At 29.7% G+C, this 23,677-nt stretch overlaps 2 protein-coding genes across 2 annotated transcripts; one reads left to right on the top strand and one right to left on the bottom strand.

Moving 5' to 3' along the window:
* The first annotated feature begins 2,945 nt into the window (after positions 1-2,945).
* On the top strand, positions 2,946-3,284 carry LOC113853139 (protein RALF-like 19). The gene has a single exon (XM_027483611.1). The coding sequence runs from the start codon at positions 2,946-2,948 to the stop codon at positions 3,282-3,284; it is 339 nt and encodes a 112-aa protein (XP_027339412.1).
* Positions 3,285-11,271: 7,987 nt separating this feature from the next.
* LOC113852580 (VQ motif-containing protein 4-like) lies at positions 11,272-12,283 on the bottom strand. Its single transcript, XM_027482893.1, has one exon. It carries the CDS (start codon positions 12,151-12,153, stop codon positions 11,494-11,496), a length of 660 nt encoding a protein of 219 aa, XP_027338694.1. The 5' UTR covers positions 12,154-12,283; the 3' UTR covers positions 11,272-11,493.
* Between the last annotated feature and the right edge of the window lie 11,394 nt (positions 12,284-23,677).

Genomic DNA, 23,677 nt, shown 5'->3' with positions numbered 1-23,677 from the left:
TATTATGCTTATTTAAATTTGTTAGGTCCTATATAAATTAATTAAATTCTAACAAGAAATTGAAGAAAATGTAATAGGTATAACAAATTTAAGGGAGAGTTCTAGATCTGATGATTTTATTTTATTGCTAGACTATTCTTTTACTTGACAGATAACAGATTAATATTTTAAAATACTTTCAAATGTTAAAGTAGGTACCCTCAATTTTTTTTTTAAAAAAGGGATAGTTGTTTATGTGTGCAATAGTTTTATACAAATTTATACGAAAAATTCAACCATATTCAATATATTGTCTAATCAAGCTATTTATTATTTTAATATAATTATACCCACACTAAATAATAGATAAAGTAATCATATATTATATTAACATCATAAACGTTAACTTATTTATGTAACATATTCTTGCAACATTTTATTTTTATTTTTTTTATAATTTTATTGTGTATATATAAATAAATATAATTTCTCCGCGTAAAAGTGTTTAAAGTGGGTTTGACACGTGTATTCCACTCGGGAATGGAAATTTAACAGAAGCCAAATGGAAATTTGAGCGTGCAGAATGGTACGTCATAGTGAAGATGCTTCCCAGTCGCCAAAGATGACTTTTTGACCCAATTTGCGGAAACGTTAGAAAATAAATTCTTCTCAACAGTTTGAGAGCGTTATGAATTGGGAGTTGTACTAATGGCTTTCCTTTCACTGTCATCTAGGCTTAGGTTCCTATAACCCACTTTTTCATTGTTTTTGACTCGCATTCTTCACAGTTGTAAGGTTTCCACCGCTATTTGAGGGGAATCCTAGGTTCCTTTGCTAACTAACTGCGCGGTCATTTTGAGTGGCAGCAGCAATGTCTTCACAAAGTACAAACTGAAACAAACATTAGACAGCACACTAAATAAGGAGGAAAATTCAGGAAAATATTCCATACGTGCAGGGAGAGAGAAATAATAAATATAATAAATGACTGAAGTAGAGAAATAGAAAAACATGGGAGGTGTTGAATAAGTGCTGCATTGTTGAGGTATTTATAAATTAGAATTGAAAAACAAAAACCCCACTCTAGCAGAAGACCAAAAAAGACTAATAAAGCTATGCCATCGCTGGAAGTCTATGAATTAGAAGCCATGGAATATTTGTAAGTTGTCTCGACTTTCACAAAATGTCCTTTACAAAGTTATATGAATGAATTATATTTATAAATATTGGAAACTGGTAGGGTGTTTAGCTTTCATTTATAACTCCCAAAATTATAGTTTGGATACATGATATAAAAAACCAATTTTCACCCGAATCGTAGTTTAGACTTGTCTAAACCAAAGACGAAATAAGTTATGAATTCTTTATTTAAAACCTACCTATTTTTTTTTTATCTAAAATTTCTCTCATTGTTTTACTTTTATTTAAGTAAAATTAGACTAACTTAAATAAAAATAAAAAAATTAAGCAAAATCACTTAAATAATTTAAAACTCCCTTATGTGATATATGTGAGAGAAAAAGAAAATTAAGTGTGAAGGAATGAGAAAAAAAGACTCAGTGGAAGTGGATGCAGGAGGATGGGAGAAATACATGGAGGAGGAAGAGTCGATATGGGGATGAGAGAAGATGAAGATAGAGATAAGAAAGAGTTGGACACAAGGAAAGAAGAGGAAAATTGAGTACAAAGAGTTGATAAAAATCAGTAAAAAAGAGAATTGAGTATGGACAATAGGGAAAATAAATTTCACTTATTTTTTATATTTTTATTAAGTAATAATAGAACTGGACAATTTGTTTTAGAGATAATTTAAATTTTGTTTGAAAGACCACACGTATTCATGGTTATAATATTTAATTTTTTTTCATCTGAGTATACTTTAGAGAATTAATCTTTTTGATTCCTGCGAGGTTCCAAATCAATGAGCTAGCATGGGTCTTTAATTACTAGTCAACCCTTTGAGTTTGGTTTTCTTCATCCAAATATATTTTCTGTCAACATATTAAGAGGAAATAAAAAAACGTCCACATTGGCTGCAAGTATGCCCATACTTTGGATAGAGTTTATGGAGTAGGCCCATGAGAATAGAGCCCATGTTGGGACTACTTCACTTCACCCATAGAGCAAAAATCCAGTTGAATCGTTGGACTAGACGGTTACCGTTTATGGTATTGCAAGATTCTTTCCGTACAAACTGCAACAGGAAAATTAATTAGGGGCCTCATGAACAAAACATGTGCAATCTAACCAGAATCGAGCGATTCGCAGAATTTAGCACAAATATAGGAAGCATAGAACCTTCGGAGGCGAAAGTCAATTTTAGTTACTCAAATTGCTAATTCAGTTATATATTGACAGTTTGGCAAACAAATAGCTTTCAACTTTTAGCCAATATGCATGTATGCATGCCATACACCTATTTTAATCACAAATCTTTTCCGGCTATCTTTCTCTCTTTAGTATTTCTTGTCACCAAAACCATACGAGAGAAGAAAATTAGGCCCAACATTACATTAAGTCACAAATGTTAACCACAACAAACCATGCCTTTTTCTTTACACAACCATAGGTCACCAAACACATTGAATCAAATTAGCTTATTTTAATAAATTATATTAAAAATTATTTAAATAAATTAAAAAGTTTAAAAAATATTTTTTATAAGCTATTCATAAAATCTTTCAATTGAATTCTAAGAATCTATTTAAAAGAGCTTATAAACAACTTATAAAAAATAACTTACGACTTTTATAAGATATTTTTAGTTTATTTTAATAATTTTTATTATTAAATTTAACACATAAATTATTATTTTTAAAAAATATATTAAATAAGTATTTAAATAATCACACACAACCACAAAAAATATACCTTCTACTTTTCCAAACCTAGCCTCTGGCACTGAAAACAGCAATTTAAGAGACCCTTTTATCTTGCTCTCTGCATTGCAACCTTGCCAATCTGAAATGAACTCCAAAGGGTGGGTTGTTTTCCACCTTCTGGCCTTGGCATTGGCCATGGTGGCAGAGGCATCTGAACTCCATGACTTTATCCACGTTGTGAATGAGGGTGACACTGTTCTCCTTGTAGACGACAATGAGTTTTTGATGAGTTCTGAATCACACCGTCGAACGCTGTATGTGAACAGGCGCATCAGGTACATTAGCTACGAAGCCCTTAAGGCCAACCAAGTCCCATGTCTTAGGCATGGACGATCCTACTACAGTTGCCATCAGAGGGGTAAGGCCAATCCTTATCGGCGTGGTTGCTCTGTAATTACACATTGTGCCAGAGACACTAGTTGATTCAAGAACAAAACAAGGCATAGGAGGAACATACTGCAAGTGGCTACTATTTTCACATTCCAGTTTAAGAATAACAATTTGCATTTAATATGCTGATCTTATTTTACACAATTTGGGGTATTGTTTAATTTAATGCAAATACCCGCAACTTGTTCTATTTTTATTTGTCAATATGCATTATTATTTTACGTGTGTGCTCGTGAGGAGGAAACGGAAAATATTAAGAGATTTTAAGTATTATGGGATCTTTAAAAAAAAAAGTTAAATAACATGTTTATCTTTTATATGTGCTTCACACCAGTATATATAAAGGTAAAAAAAAAATTGTATAAAATAAAATATAATAATATAGTATAATATAGTATATGAAATTTTTGTGGCTTATTACAGTTTTTGAATTTTTTAAAGGTATGTTTGAATAAAAGAATTTTAAATTACTAGATTATATGTATTTAGTAAACAGAAAAAAGTATTTTTAGAATATTTTAAAATTTTAATTAGAGAATTTGTATCTCAAGTACAAAAAAATTTTAAATGATATATTTTTAGAAAGAATTTAAAATTTTCTTTATTATGTTTAATATTTTATAATTATTAATTATAATTATTCTCATGCTTATTCACTTTTTAAACATTTTTATTATTGATTTCAAATTTTATAAATTTTTAAAATTATTTGTCCTAACACAATTTTAAAAAATTATAGTCCCCGATCATTTTATAAAAAAATCTTACTTTTTTTTTTCTATTAAAGGGAGCAAAAAGTCCAACAACTAAAATTATACAAATAGTTTAGGGAACATTAGATTATAACAATCTAAACTCAAGAAAGGGAGAAGAGATGGAGCAGGATCATAGAAATAAAAGATGAGGGCAAATAGATCTAAGTCTAATTTGGCCAAGAAGTAAGCACATATATTGGTCTCCCTACATATATGTAAAAGCTTAACAAATTTAATGATTTTTAAAGCTCCTCTAATCTTACAAATTAAAGGATATAAAGGATGATTAGTAGGCTGAATCTTTAGGATGAGAGCGATTGCCTCTTTGGAATCAGATTCAATCTAGTTGGTATATTAAGTTGGGTAACCAACTAAATGCCAAAAAAAATTACTCCAAAGCTCAGCGACTAGGGGGAACAATACTCAATTTTGTCATAAAATCCAAAATGCAAGTTTTTTTAGCATCCCTAATGAGACATCCATTGGCTGCAACACCTCTAGCTTTAGACATAGCCCCATCAATGTTGAGTTTCAGGTGATCAGAAGGGGGAGACAGCCATCTAATCTCACCATGATCTGAACCTCTAGAAGATGAAGCATTTCTGCAATACAAAGAAAATGAGTCAGCATCAAACATTGCTTTAATTGCTAATTGATCAAGCTTAGTTATTTGATTTTGAAAGATGAAATTATTCTTGTCCTTCCATAAATACCATATAACAAACCCAACAATCATACTCCAATTTTTGAACCTACTAAGAACAGTAGAGGAAATGTTATTTAACAATCAAGATGACAGTGCAAAGCTAAAAAAGTTAACTCATTTATTAGAGAAAATAAAATGGCTTCAGACAATTTTAGCATAGAAGCAGTCCCTAATAATTATGGGAGTTCTCTACATCTAGGACAAATAGGAGAATCTGTCATTCTCCTCTTGACTCTTTCTTCATTAGTGAGTAATTTTCTGTGGGCTACTTTCCACATAAATAAAGAAATCTTTGGAGGTCTTCCCACCCCTAAATAGCTTTAAATAGGGCTTGGTCCACCCTGTTAAACTGTCTATCCTGACTTAAAATTTTGTAAATAGATCTAATGGAGAAAATTTCATTGTTGCTCATGGACTAAAACACAAAATCATGACAATAAGTAATGGAAGGAGGTTGAATTAGGCTAATAACTTGGCAAATGTGGACAGGGAAGGCATAACCAATTTTACACTAGTCCCATTTATCATTTTTAGTAAACATGGAAACAGGTAACTCCTACTCAGAAGTAGAAACTTGGAAAGTAGTAAAATGAGAGAGATTACTGGAATTTGTAACTCAATCATGCTGACAACAGAACCTTCCACAGGTAAGATGTCCTATTATTATTCTTAAGATAATTGTTACTACCCATTTTAAATTTATATTTCTGGGTGAGAACTTAGGCCCACAAGTCCTTGGAAGAGGAATTAACCAACCTCCACCAGCTTTATCATGTAAGATTTATTTAGAGTAATTAGGTCTTTAAAGCCTAGCCCCTTTTATTTTTAGAAGCACAAGTTATATCCCATCGATGAGGTAACATTTCCTACCACTCAAGGATCTGCATATAAACTTTTCACATATGCTAGTAATTTCATTACACACAAATCTTAGGACTATGAAAGATTACATGACACAGGCTGAGATACTCATAAGACAAGATTGAGCCAATGTTACTCTACCAGCTAAGAACAAAGATTTTTTTTTTTACAGAGACAATTTTTTTCCTAATCCTGTCAACAAGAAAGGAAAAGTGGTTCCTAGTGAGTTTTATTAGAAACAATTTCAAAGTAGTTATTTAACTTTATTTACTAATAATAGGAGAAAAGGAAAAGGACAAATAATTCAAGCAAAGAATTGCTACCCAACAAATTGCTACCTTGCACTATTTCATTATGGGTAAGTTTTTGCTAATTAGTTTCTTTTATATAATAGATTTTACTTTCCTTAATGGCTATTTTGGTTTGTATAAGCCACGGACAATTGTTTATAATTTGTCTCAAACATAACAAAGTATTCATTTACTCGTTATGGAATAATCCAATAAACAAACTCGCTATTAATGTGGAAGTTATAATTATAATTGTTATAAATTGTTTTACATGTTATATGTAATCAAATGGTCACCTAATTTACTCTAATGGTAACTTCATCACAAATAAATATTTGGAAGCATGCAATGTGTTGAAGGGTAAGCATATTAAGAGAAAAAAATCTACATAGATCTGTCCACGTATATGTTTAACTGCTATTTTTGTTCAATATTTATATTTTTCTTTTAATTTTAAGTAATTACTTATTAGGGTCTAATATTAAATTTTAATTTCCTTATAGCCACACAAACAAAATGGGAGTTGGAAGTATAAATATTATGTGATGAGACATATGTACATTATCATCGTAGCCATTATTATAGATTCTTGAGCATTGATAAGTATATTTATTATTATAAACACACGTGTGTGTATATATATATATATATATATATATATATAACTTTATAGCATATGAAGTTAATATTTTTTTTTTTGTAATTTGAACTTGTAAATATTCAAAAATGGTAATCTAATGTCTGAAGAGGAAATTAATGATATTCAAAGACACTGGACCAATTTTGTTTTAGATACTTAGTGATTCTTCAAAGTCCTTATATACTAATCCATTAATTTTATTTTACATAAATTATTCATTTATACATAATAATATTTGTATTTCAAACTTTAGAATATAATATAAAATGAAAAACATATTTTAAAAAAATTCAAAACTGATATAGAAGGTCTTTTTACATTAATTATGACTAGAATTGATGTAAAATTTGAATTTTCTACATTGGTTGGTACATCACTGATTTTCTACATCGTTATTAATAAAATCGATGTAGAAAGTATATGGTTCTACTAATACAAAAAATGTTTTCTATAATAGGCTTTTACATTGATTGAGAAGTAATTGATTTAATAAAATATGTAGTGATATTTTTGAAAATAACAAAACTTTTTAATATCAGTTGTCAATGTAGAAAAGAAATCACTTTTTATATTGGTTATTTTTTAATACAAATTTTTACTTATATTTTTAAGCTTTTGTTGAGATTTTTGGCAACATCATGATGAACATGAATACCTATCAGGTACATGAATAATTTTATCTTGCTTCATTATGTGTTTTCTTTTTCATTAACCCATTGGTTCATGACATTGTCGAACATTGCATATTTTTTATTTTTAAACTCAACAAATATTTACGATGAACATTGCAATAAATATTGACAACAAACATTGCATATTGATGAATATTGTCGACAAACACTACATACTTTTCATTGATAAGGTAATAAAGATTAAATCCTTAATAAAATATTGATGAACATTGATAACAAACATTAATGAACATTACATCTTGAAAAGTTGTTTGCTCTTGATGAATAAGAACATTTTTCATATTAATGTTATTGATGAATACAAACAATTTCTAAATCGATTATTCAGAACCAACATAGAAAGTTAAGACTTTTTACATCAGTTATGTAAACGATGTAAAATATTCTAACTTTTTACATCAGTTTTTTAGATAATATTAAATATCATTTTTAAACGATGTTAAAACTTGTATATTAGTGACTTCAATAATTAATATAGAAAACTTTTATTTTCTACATTAGTTATTATTAGAACCAATGTAAAGAATTAAAGATTTCTACATCAATTATTAATTGATATAAAATGTAACAACTTACTACATCACTTCTCTAAATAATATAAAAAATTATTTTTAATTTAACGTAAAATATATTTATGTCATTGTAAAATTTTACAAAGATAAGTTGTAAGCATTTAATTGACATGCCAAACATTGCCCGTGCCCACATATATTTTTATCTCAAAGGATTGCTCATTAAAAGAAAGAAAAGTATATTTACTTCTTACATTTTCAGATATATATAATTTGAGTTTTTTTAATTTTAATCATTTGCATTTAATTATCATACTTTTTAATTGTTAAAAATAAGTATTTTATTTTAAACTTCGTATAATAACTAATGGCAATAGAACAAAAACTTGTCGTGAAACATTGATAAAGAAAAAAGAAAATAAAATATTTTTCGTATGCTTTTTAATATATTTCATTTATTATTTTTATTTAAATATGTTATATATAGTTTTTACTAATATAAATAAATTAATAATATATCACACTTGTATTATATTTTTATTAATTATTAGATAAAATTTTAGAATGATAAACTTAACTTCAATAATAAAGAAAATAGACGATTAAATGCAAACAACTAAAATAAGAAAAACAAAAATCAGGTATTCAGATATTTTATACATGTTTTTCATTCACACCAATTAATGTTATGTCACAGCTTTATTACATTTCACTATTTATAAAATGACAATTGAGATAAAGACTTAAACAATTAAAACCTATAAAAATGAAATATGAATAATTAAATTAAGAAAATTACAAGTATACATTAATCAAAGAATAAATAAAGATAATAGAATCAAGGCAAAGGAAAATTAAAATACATATGGTATTGCTTGTGGGGGTGGGGGACCAGAAGTGTGACTCCAGTGGATTCAAAGTTAGCGAAGATATAGTCAAAGATGTTATGCTTGAATTTTTGTCATCACGTAATAAGATCAATGGACTTTGGAAGGATGATTATCAATAACACATCAAATCAAAACATGCCACATGTGAAATGTTTTATATTTTCCCCAGGAATGATAGCGAAAAGGAAATAGAAGATGACCTTGATAAAGGGTAAGCAAAACGCCACAACGGTGACCCAGCAGTGCACATGTTAAGTTTCATATTCTCAATAAATGGACCACCAACCATGAGTTGCGAAGTCCTCAAAAAATCATATGCATAGCGCACACAAACAAACAAGACGCACAAATAGGTCATCTCAACACCGTGTTATTAGCCTCTCCCGTTCCCATCTTTTCCTTCCTTTCATCATCACAAGTCCCACTTCCTCTCCTTCCCTTCACTTTCTCATGGCCCCATTCGCATCAATTTTGGTCACCTTCAAGTCAAAAATATTGAATCGTAGAAAGAAGACCTATCTTTGCATGATTGCCTTCTCCGGCTGTCCAAGCCATTACATTCAAGACCCTGAGCTCTTTTTAATCTCTCCAATCATTATACAACATGCCATCACATTTTAATGACTTTCTCTTAATTTGAAAACTTGACCTCATATCGCGTGACAATTAGTCAAAACTATAGATATAAGAATATTTCAGACTACACAATAATTTTTCTTGCCATGAAGGAAAAACAAAATCAAAGAAAAAGAAACTTCAATGGCCTGGAATTGCACTCCCGGGGTACACGCCAAGGCTGGATTTATTGCTCTCATCTAATAACCATCAAGCTAGTTTGACTTCTTGTTACATAACAGCGGCAATTTTCAAAATTAATGGAAAGGTTATGATGAACATCCACACTCTATAATTAAATTCCAATAAAAAAACATGTTAAAAATTAATTAGTGATTCGACAAGTTTGCCTTGTGTATATAACAAGTTAAGTAAAACAAATTAAAGGTGAAACTAGCTAAAAATTGTGGACTGTAAATTTATATTGAAAGTTTATAATTATATAAATTATTTATAAAATTAAATTTTTTTAATAAATTATTTTATAACTAATTTATTTATGTTAAATAACTCATAAAACATATAATATTATATTAATATAACATTAAAATTAATTATTATTATTTAGTTTATTTATTTACGATTAACTAATTAATTATATAAAAAATAATTTATAGATACATATATTTAAATATAAAATATTGTAAGTTATAAACTTTGTCATATAAAATACATTTAGATAAAAGAGATATAAAAAAATAAAAAAATGAAATTATTGTAAAAGTGAAAAAAATAATAAAATAAAGATAACATGCATACAATTTTAACTGTATAACAGATAAGTTATCTTTTAAAAATAATAATAATAATAATAATGAATAAAAATATTAATAATTAAATTTTAAAAGTTAAACATGAGATAATTTTTTTTTAAAAAAGTAAATTTTAAAAGTTACATATTCTTTTTATTTTATATTTATAAAATACTTTTGCGTAATCTTAAATAATTTAAAAGTTACCTTTATCACTGACAAAAGAAGACATATTGTCCATAACTACGAAAGAAAGACCTCAAGCTCTAGAGAGTACTAATTGTTAACTTACTATTCAGTTTTAGATTATTCTTAAATTTATTTGTTTAAGATCTACAGATTTTCACCGTAAACAACCATATACAGCTATAATTTATTTTTTCATATTTCGATTATTTTCAATTGGAACCAAGCTGTGCATATAGCTCAATGGTGTTAGCATGCGGTAGTGTTTCGGGCACAGAAGCACAAAGTGGTCGTCAGTGGTACATGAAAACCTGGACGCTTACAACAAGCAACAAGCACACATAATAATGCGTATCTTCATCTCTTCTCTTGGGATCTTTCCCTTCAGACAGACAACAGAAGGGTCAAGATTCCTTCCCTATTATACTACTCTTTGCAGGACAGCTAACCCAAAGCTACTTTTGCAATTTGATTTTCAGACCAACACTTTTTTTCCACAGAGACGCTGCCATCTCAACAAATACTGTACTTGGTGGAAAGTTTGTTATTATTATTATTATTATTTAGTATTGTTAATAATGAAGGCCCTCGAGCTAAAGAAACTGAGGTGAACTGAGTCACCAAGTTCAGGTGGGGCAATAATTGAAGTTTTGACTGTGGGAAAAAAGTGTAAAGGACACGGGAGAAAAAGTTATAGCTGGAAGCCAATTTCCCCTCCTCCGTTTCTCATATGCCCATATATTTGTTTAGGCGAGAAGAAACAAAAATAAAAGAAAATATATAAATATTTTTAATTTAGAAAAAATAAAGAAAATAATTATTTTATTTTATTTCTCTCATTTTACTTTTTCTTCGTCTGAAATTCCAATTCTCACGCTCGTCAACTTTAATAATAATAATAATAATTGATAAATTAACGGTGGGTAATTTAATCAAAATTCACATTTTCAAATTTTATTCTTTCCCCACACAAATTAAACCAAATGAGAAACGTAGTAGAAGCAGATTTTCCTACGCACTCTCGCTTTCACGAGCTTGTTTGCAAACGAACGAGAATAGGAGCAGTGTAGGGAAACATAGCTTAATTTTTAAGTAAACTAGCACTTTGCTCTTAAAATAATAAGTGTTATTCACTTTAATTTTTAACTTTAATCACTAATAAAATGACGAAAAGAGAGCACAATGAAATTTACATTCAATTGAAGCAAGATTATTCGATTCTCTTCATAATCCACAACAAATCTATCCCTCTGATGAACATGAATGGCAATAATATAAACACAGAAATCACATATATGAAACTTACAGAAAAACGAAGAGTTACAAAAAAAAGAAAAAGAAATTCAAGAAGCCGCAGAAGACGAAGAAGAAGAAGAACCTGAAGCTCTGGGAGAGGTTGTGGGAAAGAGGGGAAGCAAACGGGGTTCAGCGTCTCTGGGAGTAGAAGCGGGCGAAGGGTGCAAGAAAAAACCTTTCTCTTTGATAGCTTTGGCTTCAGCCTCTGCATCCAAGGAAGGGCTTGCAGTGTTGGAGCCGGGTGTGGTGGAGCGGTCAAACGGGTCGGGTATGAGGGGCGTGACGGGGCTGAGAGCGAGTGCGGGGAAGTCGAGGATGCTGGGAGAGAGGATGTCGGGTTTTCTGTTGGAAGAGAAAAGGGGTATGAGAGGGTTGATGTTGAGGTTCTTGAGGGTGTTCCTACGCTCGTAAAGTTTGAACCCGGATTGTTGCTTCTTCGGTATGGATTTGATGGGTGGGATGCTGTGGGTCGGGTTTATGGGTTTGGAGCATGAGGCTTGTTTGGCTGTTTCGGAGGAACCCGTCAGCATTTGGACTACTTGCTTGAAGGAGCAAGTGTCTGCTTGGACGAAGGTTGTCGGGTATGGGTTTCCGGGTTCGGACCTCGTTGTTGGCTTTGGAGGTTGAGTCTGAGAGTGGAGTCCATTGCTGTGTGTAGCAGGTACAACCTTCTGATTCTCTTGAGGTCTTGGGGACATGGAGTCCATTGGTGAATGAGAATGAGAAAAGGAGGAGATGAAATTAGATTAGAGTTGAACAGATGAGATAAGACTTTTGTTAACTTCGTTTTATTTTGTTTTGGTAAGAAATGTTTTCGAGGGGACCACTACGAGTTTTAGTTTGGATTTAGTTTCTATAAAACGAGAACTATTCTAAAGTAAGAAATTGAGCTTGTATATTCTTTGAATTTAAATATGACTAACTTTAAATTGATAATAAAAGTATTTTTATTTTTTTAATTTTACAAAAATCATATAACTTTTCATACACTTTTCTATATATATTTTATGAATGGTTTAAAAGTGATAGAAATAATAATGAGATTTATTACATGAAAAATAAAACTTATATTATTTTTATAAATTTTAATTATTAATAATAAATCAATCTGCATAACCTTTTGGGACCATAGTCGTCTCCTTATTAATGCCAGCCTTTCCACGCGCTATGCTCTCTTGTGTGTGCGATGCACCTATTTTAAAAATATATTTTTCCCTTTAGGTATATAACATGTTTTTTTTAAATGCCAACAAATGTTCTTAAAATGGAACATTGATTAATCTGTTTAGTATATTCAGCAAGGCGAAGGAAAAGAAAATGTTTATTAATTAGATATGGTTCATTGTTGGGCACAAAGAGGACAGTTAAAAGGACGGGATTTGGACGGACAGAAAACATGTTCTCTCGCAATTTCCTTATTCTTTTCTGATTGTGAGAATGGAGAGGAAAGAATAAAGCAATGTTGACCCACAGTTTTATTCATCTTAATATTATGTTTTCATAAAATTAAATGAAATAAGAAAAGTTATTTTATCGTTAGATACCAAATAAATTAAACAATAACTTCTCTACTTTTCTGATCAAATGTGCTTTCTTTTCTCTTTTCAATTTCCCTTCGCATCAAACATAGTATATTGGTGATTGATATAGACAAACATGGAAAATAAATGTATGTTCAAATCACATTAGATTTGCTAATGTCTTCAAAACGAATCTTCGAATGATTTATTGCATAATATGACCTGACTCATTAGTTAATAGAATAGGTTTTTGGCATTCACCAAAATCCATTTTTTTCACTCTCAAAGTCTTGATAATCTTTTTTTCTAAAATAATGTTTTGGCAAACTTTTATTTACTATCACCAATTACAGTTGGCTAATGCCTAAGTTTTATTTCTCTTATTTAAAAATACCAGTTTTGTAAAGTTTACATCATTGTTAAGAAAATTATTATTTTTAAAAATTGTTTATATTAAGAATAAATTTAAAATTAATTTAAATTATTGATAAATTTAATATCATAAATAAATTTAATTATATTCCTACAATCGGGTATATAAATCAACTGAAAATGAATTATTCCGACTATAATCTATAAATATGAAAAAAAAGTTTATGGCTTAGAACAATATAATCTTGACCACTTATAACATAATATGTGTCACAATTTTAAAATTTAAGAAAAAAAATTGGACAACATGGCATATGAGTGAGCAGGACTACAAAATCTTGGGCTACCCATAAATTTCTCCTATAGTATGGTTTTATTGATTGCTTTTAGTAAAGAATACTTGAAGTATAAAACAACTAACTACATTTCTTAATTTTTTTAAAATAGTTAAAATAATTTGATATTTAAAATTAAAGAAACTAGTTTAAAACTAAATTTAAAATTTATTTTATCATTAAATAAAATATAATTATACTAAAAAGAGAAAAAAAAACATATTTATCAAACAAGATCAATATTCATTAACTTAATTTAATAAAAATTATGCTTTTTTAAATATATTTTATTACTCAATGATCACAAAGATTTAAATAATTTCACAACTGTTTAAATTACATCTTTACAAACAAAACACACTGCATACGAGCTCTTTCTCGATCATTCACGGGCTAAAAATACAGCATCAAACTATATGATTATAATCACAAATTGCAATAATGTTGATTTTAAAATTTCAATGTTCAAGTTATTTAAAAAATCTATTTAACAAACATAATTTCTTGTATTTAAAATTTTTTTCATTAAAAATATGTTATTATTATTATTTCTTTCATTAAATTCATTTATACCAAAATAATAAAGCTTATATACTTTATACTTAAAAATTTTAATTTCACTGATTAATTAGTAGGTGGAAGAAGTAAACACGCGCAAGTATAGAGGGTGGGGGTTGGATAGAATGGGTAAAGGATTGGAAATGGTAAGGTTCCATTCCATTGGTGATATTTGGAATTTTAGACAAACAGCGGTGGGGCCAATATGCCGTGACACTGAAAGTGGAAAAAGAGTCAAAAAGAGTTTAATATTTGGCATTGACTAGCAGAGGCTCAGGAATAACCCATTCTCACTCTCACATTGCCACCTTCCTTACGCATCCATGATTCGAACTGTTCATATTATCTTCCACATTACCATCTATGGTAACTCCTCTTTTAAACAATTTTGGAAACTCTCTTACTACGTTAGATTTTTCTTCATCCCATTCCTACCAACCACATCACTCTTTTAACTATTTATTGTAATTCCATATTTCCCTTTACAACTTGCACAAATCAATACATGTATCATATTCTTATTTTTCTCTTATTTAATTGAATTGTTGTAGATATTTATTGTGTGGTGGTAATTTCTCTGTCCCACACTGGCTTATTGCAGACAACACAGGTAGTGTTTTGACTTTTTAATTTAGTACATACCAAATCAGCTTGTAAGGGTTTAACAGAAAGATTGTATATTACGCGATATCTTGTTTTGTTTGGCAGAAATTAAAGCAGATATGAATTTGGATAAAAATGTAAAAGATTTACAGCATACGAATCATAAAGAATGTATTAGACAAAAAAATTATTGTCAGACATTTAAAATGTTTATTTGTGTTAAAATCATTAATATTGCGGTTGAAGTAACTGAATTGTAAGAGGTTAGTGGACAATATTTGTACATGTACTTTACTTTATACCACAAGTCAAACTTATTGATGCCCCACATTGAGATATATACTTAATTCTCAATTCTAGGATCCTAAGCAACAAATCAAGAAGACAATAGTAAACATGAGAGGTGAATCCAATGCCTCGTTTTTATAAAGTAAAAGCTAAAAAAGACCACAAATGCTGTAAAAATGGTCGGAGGGAAAGGAAGGGAGCATAATCTCTAACTACGACTTTTAGCACAATATCGAGGTCCTATAATCATTAAAAGAGACTCCATTTCATGTATTGGATAGTGTTAGATACATCTACTTAACACGTTTGCTATACTTTTATTCCATTGAATTAACAAGGCATGATTTTTTATTTTTTTTATTGTTGCATCATGCGTGTGTAAAAGTGTAAAGTTAGTATTTAATATTTTTTTATAAAGTAAATTTTATTAATATAATTGTTAAATTATATGATAAGCTTAAAATAAAAATTTTGTTTTTAAAAAAATTCACAATTTAAACTTGATTTCCGTAAATTGTTTTGTTAAAATATAATTTTATTTTTTATAAATTATTATTTTTAGTTTCTTTAACTAATGTAGTCTATTGAAATAATATTAAGTGTAAATTTTTAGTTGGACTATATTAGTCGAAGATGTAACATCTTTAAATTGTAACATAATTTATAATAAAGAAATATAAATATTGTAAATACTTTATCTATTATTCAATTTTGCGAAAACTTTATTCAAAATTCTTAAAGAAGTATTTATAAAAGTCAAATTTTTAACTAAAGTGTAAACTAACATTTCATTTTCAAAATTCACTTAATTCATGATACATACATAAAAATTTAAAATACAAACAACGTTATTCTGTAGTAGAATAAATTTCTATAAAATAAATACAATCTATAATTTAAAATAATTAACCATTAGTTTTATCAATAAACTTTAAATTAATGTTTACAACAAGATTTATCAAAAGTGGTATAAACTCTAAATTTAACATTTAATAATTACATAACTTTATTAACTGAAATTAAAATTTAATAAAATATTACACACTTCAATTAATTTAAATACTACATAGTAGTCTTTCGTCACAAGATCACTAGACCATGATCCTAGACCGAAACAATCATATTTATTTCTCTTCTCATTCATCTTTCCTGAAAATAATTAGTAAAGGTGAGAATTCTCTACCCTACTAAATATATTATTTAAAAGAAGAATTATATAATATTAAAAATATTGTTTAATACGTTTTTAACATACATTGGTTAACAATAGCATATACATTTTCACAATGATCTATATGTCATAATACATGTATTATATCACATCAATCAATATGTTACAATACATGTGTCCTAATTACACATGTTGATGTATTACAACACATATATCATAATAACAATAATCGATATGTTATAATGCATACATTATAAGCATACAATTTATATACTACTTCACATTTATCACATTTTCATATTCATTGCCTTAGAGGTCCCTTGAGGACTTCATAACTTCATAGTATAGATAGTTGCAACTCCATTAATACACGTATACCGACCTAACCTTTTTTTAGCAAAAGTATAATCAGGAGTCATCAAGAAATGAGTGTGTGGCCTATGAATGTTTTTACTTTCAGCAAATCATTGTGCATCTATTTACAAATAGCATTCACCACCATCATTTCCCCAAGATTCTCCAAATCTTCTTTGAACTCTATACCCCTAATGTATTTCTGTAACTATCTATACAATGTCTCAACATTTCTCATGACACTTACTTACTCAACATTTCTTAATTATTCTTATTTCATTTTTCACATCTTTTTCATTGATCAACATGTCATAATATGTGAGTTATGATTTATATAAATCCATGTATTACAATATATGTATTATAAGTACACCCTCAGATACATTACAATACATGTATTATAATCACACCTATCAGTTAGTTATGACTCACGCATTATAATCATACATCTCATAATTTCACGATCATGTCACATTATCTCCCTTATACATCATGTTCTTTCAAGATCAGTCAAACACTTCTATCGATAATATGAATTCACCCATTTTGACATACATCGGCTATCAATAACATCTATATTTGTTGTATCATACTAGTCTAACACAAAGAATCATCAAATAATGTCATACCACATAATCAATAACATGTGTCAAAGGTCTGACACTACCGGACTCAGATCAGTCGTATAATTCAATATACACACTTCTCAATATTAATAAAGTTGTCTATCCTAGAGTTTGGCATAATCTAATATTCATAGCATGTTTATTATTCCAAAAATATCAAATAGCAAATCTTAACTACCTCTAAACAATGTTTAATAAAAAAAATCATAATATTCTTCAAAAATAGTTTTGTTCAGAGCTTTTACTACAAATTAGCTAGTTCTAAAGGTAATCATGAGTTTTTCATGCCAAGCTCTTTATTCCTACACTTTATATTTTAAGAAAAATATTAGGGTTTTAGGATTCTAATAGAAAAAATTAGTTTTTTTAAACCAAAGTACCAAAAAGGAGTTAAGGTTTGGGATTAACTTCCTTTACTTGGAAATGAGTCTCTCAAGCCAAGTTTTCTTAGAGATTCGAGGGAAAGGTACAACGATTTAATATCATCTGAAAGATGAAGTTTTCCTAAGTATTTTAAAGTAGATGTCCTATTATAAAGAGAAAATAGAAGAAAAAGAATAAAACTAGAGATCTGAGCTTTGAAAAACTTACTTGAATCCAAATGGAATAGAATTTCGAACACGTATTTGATATCGATATGTCTAGATACGTATCTCAAAAGTATCTATAATTTAATTTATTTCTAAAAATTAATTTCAAACTTGATATGGTTAGAATACGACTCTAATTTGGCTTGGCTCAAAATAGTAACAGCTTAAGTAAAATTATTATTAAAACAGGGAGTTTTAATCTTTCTCCCATTTTCCTCATTGTTTGCGAGTTAGGAACGCCCCAACTAGAACCTCACCCAAAATCAAAAACCAGCTAGGGCTTCTTTGAGCTACAAATTTCTTGGGAAAATGAGAACTATTGAGGAAGTAAGGTAATTTGGAGAGGTTATTTTGAGGGGTCAATTCTGGTTAAGCAAGTTCCTAAGGCGTTGATTCTCCATTTCCATAGTGATAGTAGGTGACGAGATTTCTGTTTTGACAATGATAGTAAGTGTGTTTGATGGAGGTCAAAGCAACATCAACAACCTCAAGGATCATCTTTATTACTGTTAAGGCTTCATTGTAGCAACAGTTTTAAACGTTACTCTATTGCAATTGCAGTAAAATCTCACAAACTTCCTCTTTTCTAATCTCTTCTTTTCTATTTATTTTACAGCAACAAAGTAAAAATGTTATTCTTGCATTTTTTAACAGCTGTATTTGTTGACAAAAAATGAGTTCTGGTGTTGAGTCTAATTTTAGAATTTCAAGTAACTTTGGTTCATTAGAACTTCAAGATGATCATGTTGCACTTTAGGCAATTGGTACTATAAAAGATAAGCTAGGAGATGAAGGAGGCAACAACCTATGGAGTTGTAATTTTTGTGAGAAAGTGGTCAAAAGTTCATACTCAAGAGTGAATGCACATTTACTTAGAATATATGGTGCTGGTGTTGCTCTTTGTCCTAAGGTCACTACTGAGTACTTGGTTGATTTGAAAAGAATTTGTGAAGAAGCTGAGAATAACATTAAGCCTAAACCTATCCCACTAACTCCAACTCCAACAACCTTATCCTAGAAAAGAAGAAAAATAAGAAGCGGTACACTAGAAATGACTTTCAATGTTGATGAAAAGAATTAACTTGGAGTAGAGATAGCAAGAATGTTTTATTCTAACTGGCTTATCGTTTCATCTTGCTAGAATCCTTACTATGTTAGCTCTTATTCATTTGTTGCAAACCATAACCTTAGTAGTTTCCTTTCTTCTAGTTATAATGCTTTAAGAACTAGTCTTTTACAACAAGAAAGGTCTCATATTGAAAGGTTGCTCAAACCTATAAAATCTTTATGGCTTATAAAAGGAGTTACATTAGTTTTTGATGGATGGGCAGATGTTCAAACAAGGCCATTGATAAATCTCATGGCTGTAAGTGAAGGAGGGCCAATATTTTTAAAGGTTGTTGATGGTTTTAAGGAGTACAAGGACAAATACTACATGGCCAGCATAATCAAGGATGTAATTAATGAAGTAAGGCCAAAAAATGTTGTTTAAATCATAAACGATAATGCTTCTATTTATAAGGTAGCTGAGATGTTAATTGAAGCTAAGTTTCATCATGTGTTCATGTGTTTTGGACTGATTGTGTCGTTTATACTTTGAATCTAACATTGAAAAACATATTTGCAACTAGAAATATTGATGAAAATGAAAATGTTTTCAATGAGTGTCATTGGATCACTCTCCTAGTTGATGATGCATTGTTTATTAATACTTTCATAATGACTCACTCTATGAGATTGGCTGTTTTTGAATGAGTTTTCATCTCTTAAATTACTTTATGTTGTTGAAATCCGTTTTGCAACAATAGTTGTCATGTTAAAAAGATTGAAGTTGTTGAAACGTGCTTTGTAAAATATGGTCATTAGTGACCAATGAAATAGTTATAGAGAATATGATGTTAGTAAAGCTACCAATGTGAAAGAACTTGTTTTAAATGATATATGGTGGGATAAATTAGACTATATTCTTTCTTTCACATATCCTATATATAGCATGCTTAGAAAATATGACGCAGATGCTTCCACTCTTCCTTTGGTCTATGAAATGTGGGATTCCATGATTGAAAAAGAGAAGACAATCATATATAGGCATGAGGAAAATAAAGCAAATGAGGTTTCTAATTTTTATGATGTAATTCATAATATATTGAATTTTAGGTGGAGCAAGAGTTGTACTCCACTTCATTGTTGGCCCATTGATCACAAGTGTTGCACTTGGACAAATTATTAAAAATTGAATTGCATAAAAATTATGTAGAAGAGGTGCAATCCGAGTTGTCTCCTAATGATGATAATGTTATACGATTATGAATTTAGATAGAGTTTGATTTATAAAATAACACTGATTAGAATGAAAAAATTAACAAGAATTGAAAACTCTAATCCAAGAATTTAGAATAACTATGACCATTCTATCACCAGATTTCAATAAGATGTATCAGCCAACAAATTAGTGATTAATATTAAATTCGAATGAAACATCAATTCAAATTAAGCATTCACATGAAGACCCTCATGCATTCGATTAACACATGATCGCTTAAAGTTCAGAAACCTCTAAAACTTAATTGATTTGTGTTAATTTAATTCACCAATGCCATTAATCTTAGATCTCAAACCTAAAAATCTAATTCATATTCCTTTAAAAATTAATTACATACATCAACCGAATAATATGTAATTAAACAACTACACAATTATCAATCCAAATGAATAACTTCAATTCAAAAATCTAATTAGCAAAAGAAAAACGAAGGAAGAGATGAAATTGGATTTGTTGTTGAATGAATTGCGAAACCGATCCTTAAGAATGTCTCAGCCCTTTTTCAATTCTTTGGATTAGATGAAAGTCTAAGCCTCCATTAATAGAGGAAAACGAAAGGTAAAAATGTGAGAGAAGAGAAAAGGCAAAGAAGAAGAGAGAAAAATCCTAAAACTTGTAGTATTCCTCCTGAAAAACAACCAACCTTTTTTCAACCTGCTGCCCTAATTTAAATACAGGTCTTTTTAAGGGTCAAAACATAAAAAATAATTAATAATTATTCAATTACATTAATTCTCTACTCAATAGCTATCTCTGTAATCCTTATTTGTTCAAGTTTGAATTTTGGAGGGAAAGTTATGCTTGTAATTACTGCCCAGTATCTATGCTAAATCTGAGAAGATATTGTGTGGTATTTTTGGCTATGAAGATCTGTCTATTTCAATTTCTGATATGAAGGGAAATTGTAACCCATGATGTTAGCTTCAAAATGCAACTGGAATGGGCTTAAAAGGTCATCTGTGGACTGAGATATGACCCAAATACTGCACCAAGGTCAGAAACTGCAAGTGCATATTTCTGACTTTTTCTAGGCCCAGTTTCAACATCTTATCATCAGAATTGGTTTCTGACCTCTCATAGAAATTATGCGCCTTTCTCTCAGCTTTCCTACAAATTAAGAATCATAATGAAATGAGCTCTACAACTCAAGATATGGCCCAGAAACCAAAACAGTTTCAAAATTTGCCTAATGCTAGAAAAATTAAATAAAACCCAAATAAAATTCAAACATCATAAAATGATTCAATTCAAACCAATTAGGCACAAAAGAGGATTAATGAGCTAGGAATGAGAGGAAATAAGATTGTAAAAATTCCAATTGATCAAATTCCCCCACACTTAGCTCTTGTATGTCCTCATGTAAGACACAATCAAGCAAATAGAACATGTAACCTAAAAATTATAGAATAATCAAAATAAATAAATTCTCCAATGAATCCTTAGAAGTGTTGAACTTAGGGACAAAAGATTAAATAAAGCATCAAGAGTTCTACAACAATCAAACATCCAACTCCCAACCTCTCAAAAATGCAAGCCAAACAATATCATTCAGAGTGTATAGATCAAGCATGAAAGATCTCACAAGATGGTGTATATAACTCAACTTTCAAGTGTATTGTTCAAAGTGTTTCACTCAAGTCACCTCAAAAACCATGCATTACCATAAGCTTGTTAATCTTCTACTTCTTCACTACTTACAATTATATGCAAACACAAATCAGGAGAACTTTATTCAATGGTTGTAATGAAGCTAAGGTAAGGGTAGGGAAATATGAGGATATGACATGATACAACCGAAAAGAATAGGAATAACATTGGTCCTTAGACAAATCAAGTCATAACACACATTTACTCTCCTTAGACTTTCTTTTCCCTTTATCAAAAATTCCTTTTCTTCATAAAATTTTTTTTATTTAAATTTTTTTCTTTTTTTTTCTTTTTTTCTTTTTTCTTTTTTTTTCTTGCATTCTTTCCAAACCCCTCACACTCGAAATGCAGTAACTTTAATGAAACTAATGCACTCCCTATTCCCTAAGATTAGGTATAACATAATTTTTCACTTAAAGTTTATAATGTGCTAGAAACCAAAGAATGGTCCATAATGCTCAAAGGGGCTAAACAAAGGGCAAAATGCAAGGTAAGCTATATGGTCAAGTGGATAAAAATTTGAATGAAATGCTTCTATCATATTCATAATTGCATATAAAAATTGTAGCCTCAAAGAAGAATCTAAGAGGAAAAGCACACAAGAAAGAAAAGAATGACATGAATTTCAACCATCCAAAAATAAGGCTCAAAAGCTCGCAAAGGTAAAGTCTAACATACTCAATCATGCAAATCAAAATCAATCACCCAATTCACATATATCAAGAGGAAGAAACAAAAATGAAATCATGTAGGAACTCTATCCTCCTTAATGACTAATGCCTTAATTCAACAACTTCCAATTCAACAAAGGAGAACAAAACAAAAACAATGCTAAATAATAAAATAAAAAATATTTTTTTTTAATCAACAACCTATTACTCCCCCCCATACTTCAATTTTACATTATCCTCAATGTAATATATAATGAAAATGTAATTAAAATGTAGTAAGGAAAGGAAGAGGGGAACTCCCTAATCAAGCATAAGTGGCCGCTAGCAAGCGAACCTCCTCAATGGTCTCCAAGGGTATGTCCTCATGAAATGGCTTCAAGCAGTGGCCATTCACTGTGAGTACTTTATCCGTTCCAGGCTCCAAAATCTGCACAACACCATAAGGAAAAATCTTAGTCACAATATAAGGACTAAGCCACCTAGAACGAAGCTTACCAGAAAAAAACTTGAGGCGAGAATTGTAGATGAGTACTTTCTGTCCAATGAAGAACTCCTTCCACATTAACATCTTATCATAACTGAGTTTGGTCTTCTCCTTGTACATGCGGGAGTTCTCATATGCCTCTAATCGGATTTCTTCCAACTCCTAAAGCTGAAATTTTCTGTGGGGTTCGGCTTGGCTCAAATCAAAGTTACAGTTATTGACTGCCTAATAAGCTTTCTGCTCAATCTCCACCAGGAGGTGGCATGCTTTGCCAAAGACAATCCTATACGGAGACATCCCCAAAGGAGTCTTGTAGGCAGTACGATAGGCCCATAATGCATCCTTCAGCCTCTTGCTCCAATATTTCCTGTTTGGTTGCACTGTTTTCTCCAAAATTTGCTTTAACTCCCTATTTGATACCTTTGCCTGTCCATTAGTCTGTGGATGGTATGGAGTTGAGACCTTGTTGGTGACACCATATTTCTTCAACAGGGTTGCCATGTTCCTGTTACAAAAATGACTCCCTTGATCACTGGTGTGTAAAAACTGATCACTGGGCAAGTGTACCCGTTGTCGAAATAATATTATTAAAATTAAAATTAAAGTACCAAGTGTCGTATCCACAGGAACTGTTATTAAGAACTTTTCCTTAATTGCGTAATTGTTAATAAATATGAGAAATAAACCTT

Source organism: Abrus precatorius, unplaced genomic scaffold, assembly GCF_003935025.1.
Source record: "Abrus precatorius isolate BTA unplaced genomic scaffold, Abrus_2018 Scaffold10, whole genome shotgun sequence".
Classification (NCBI taxonomy): domain Eukaryota; kingdom Viridiplantae; phylum Streptophyta; class Magnoliopsida; order Fabales; family Fabaceae; genus Abrus; species Abrus precatorius.
Note: the sequence above shows the minus strand (reverse complement) of the source record. Positions and strands in the feature narration are given on the sequence as shown.

What these genes read in the sequence shown, in the direction of transcription:
- LOC113853139 (XM_027483611.1), top strand. Translation starts at nt 2,946, where the DNA reads ATGAACTCCAAAGGGTGGGTTGTTTTCCACCTTCTGGCCTTGGCATTG.
- LOC113852580 (XM_027482893.1), bottom strand. Translation starts at nt 12,153, where the DNA reads ATGGACTCCATGTCCCCAAGACCTCAAGAGAATCAGAAGGTTGTACCT.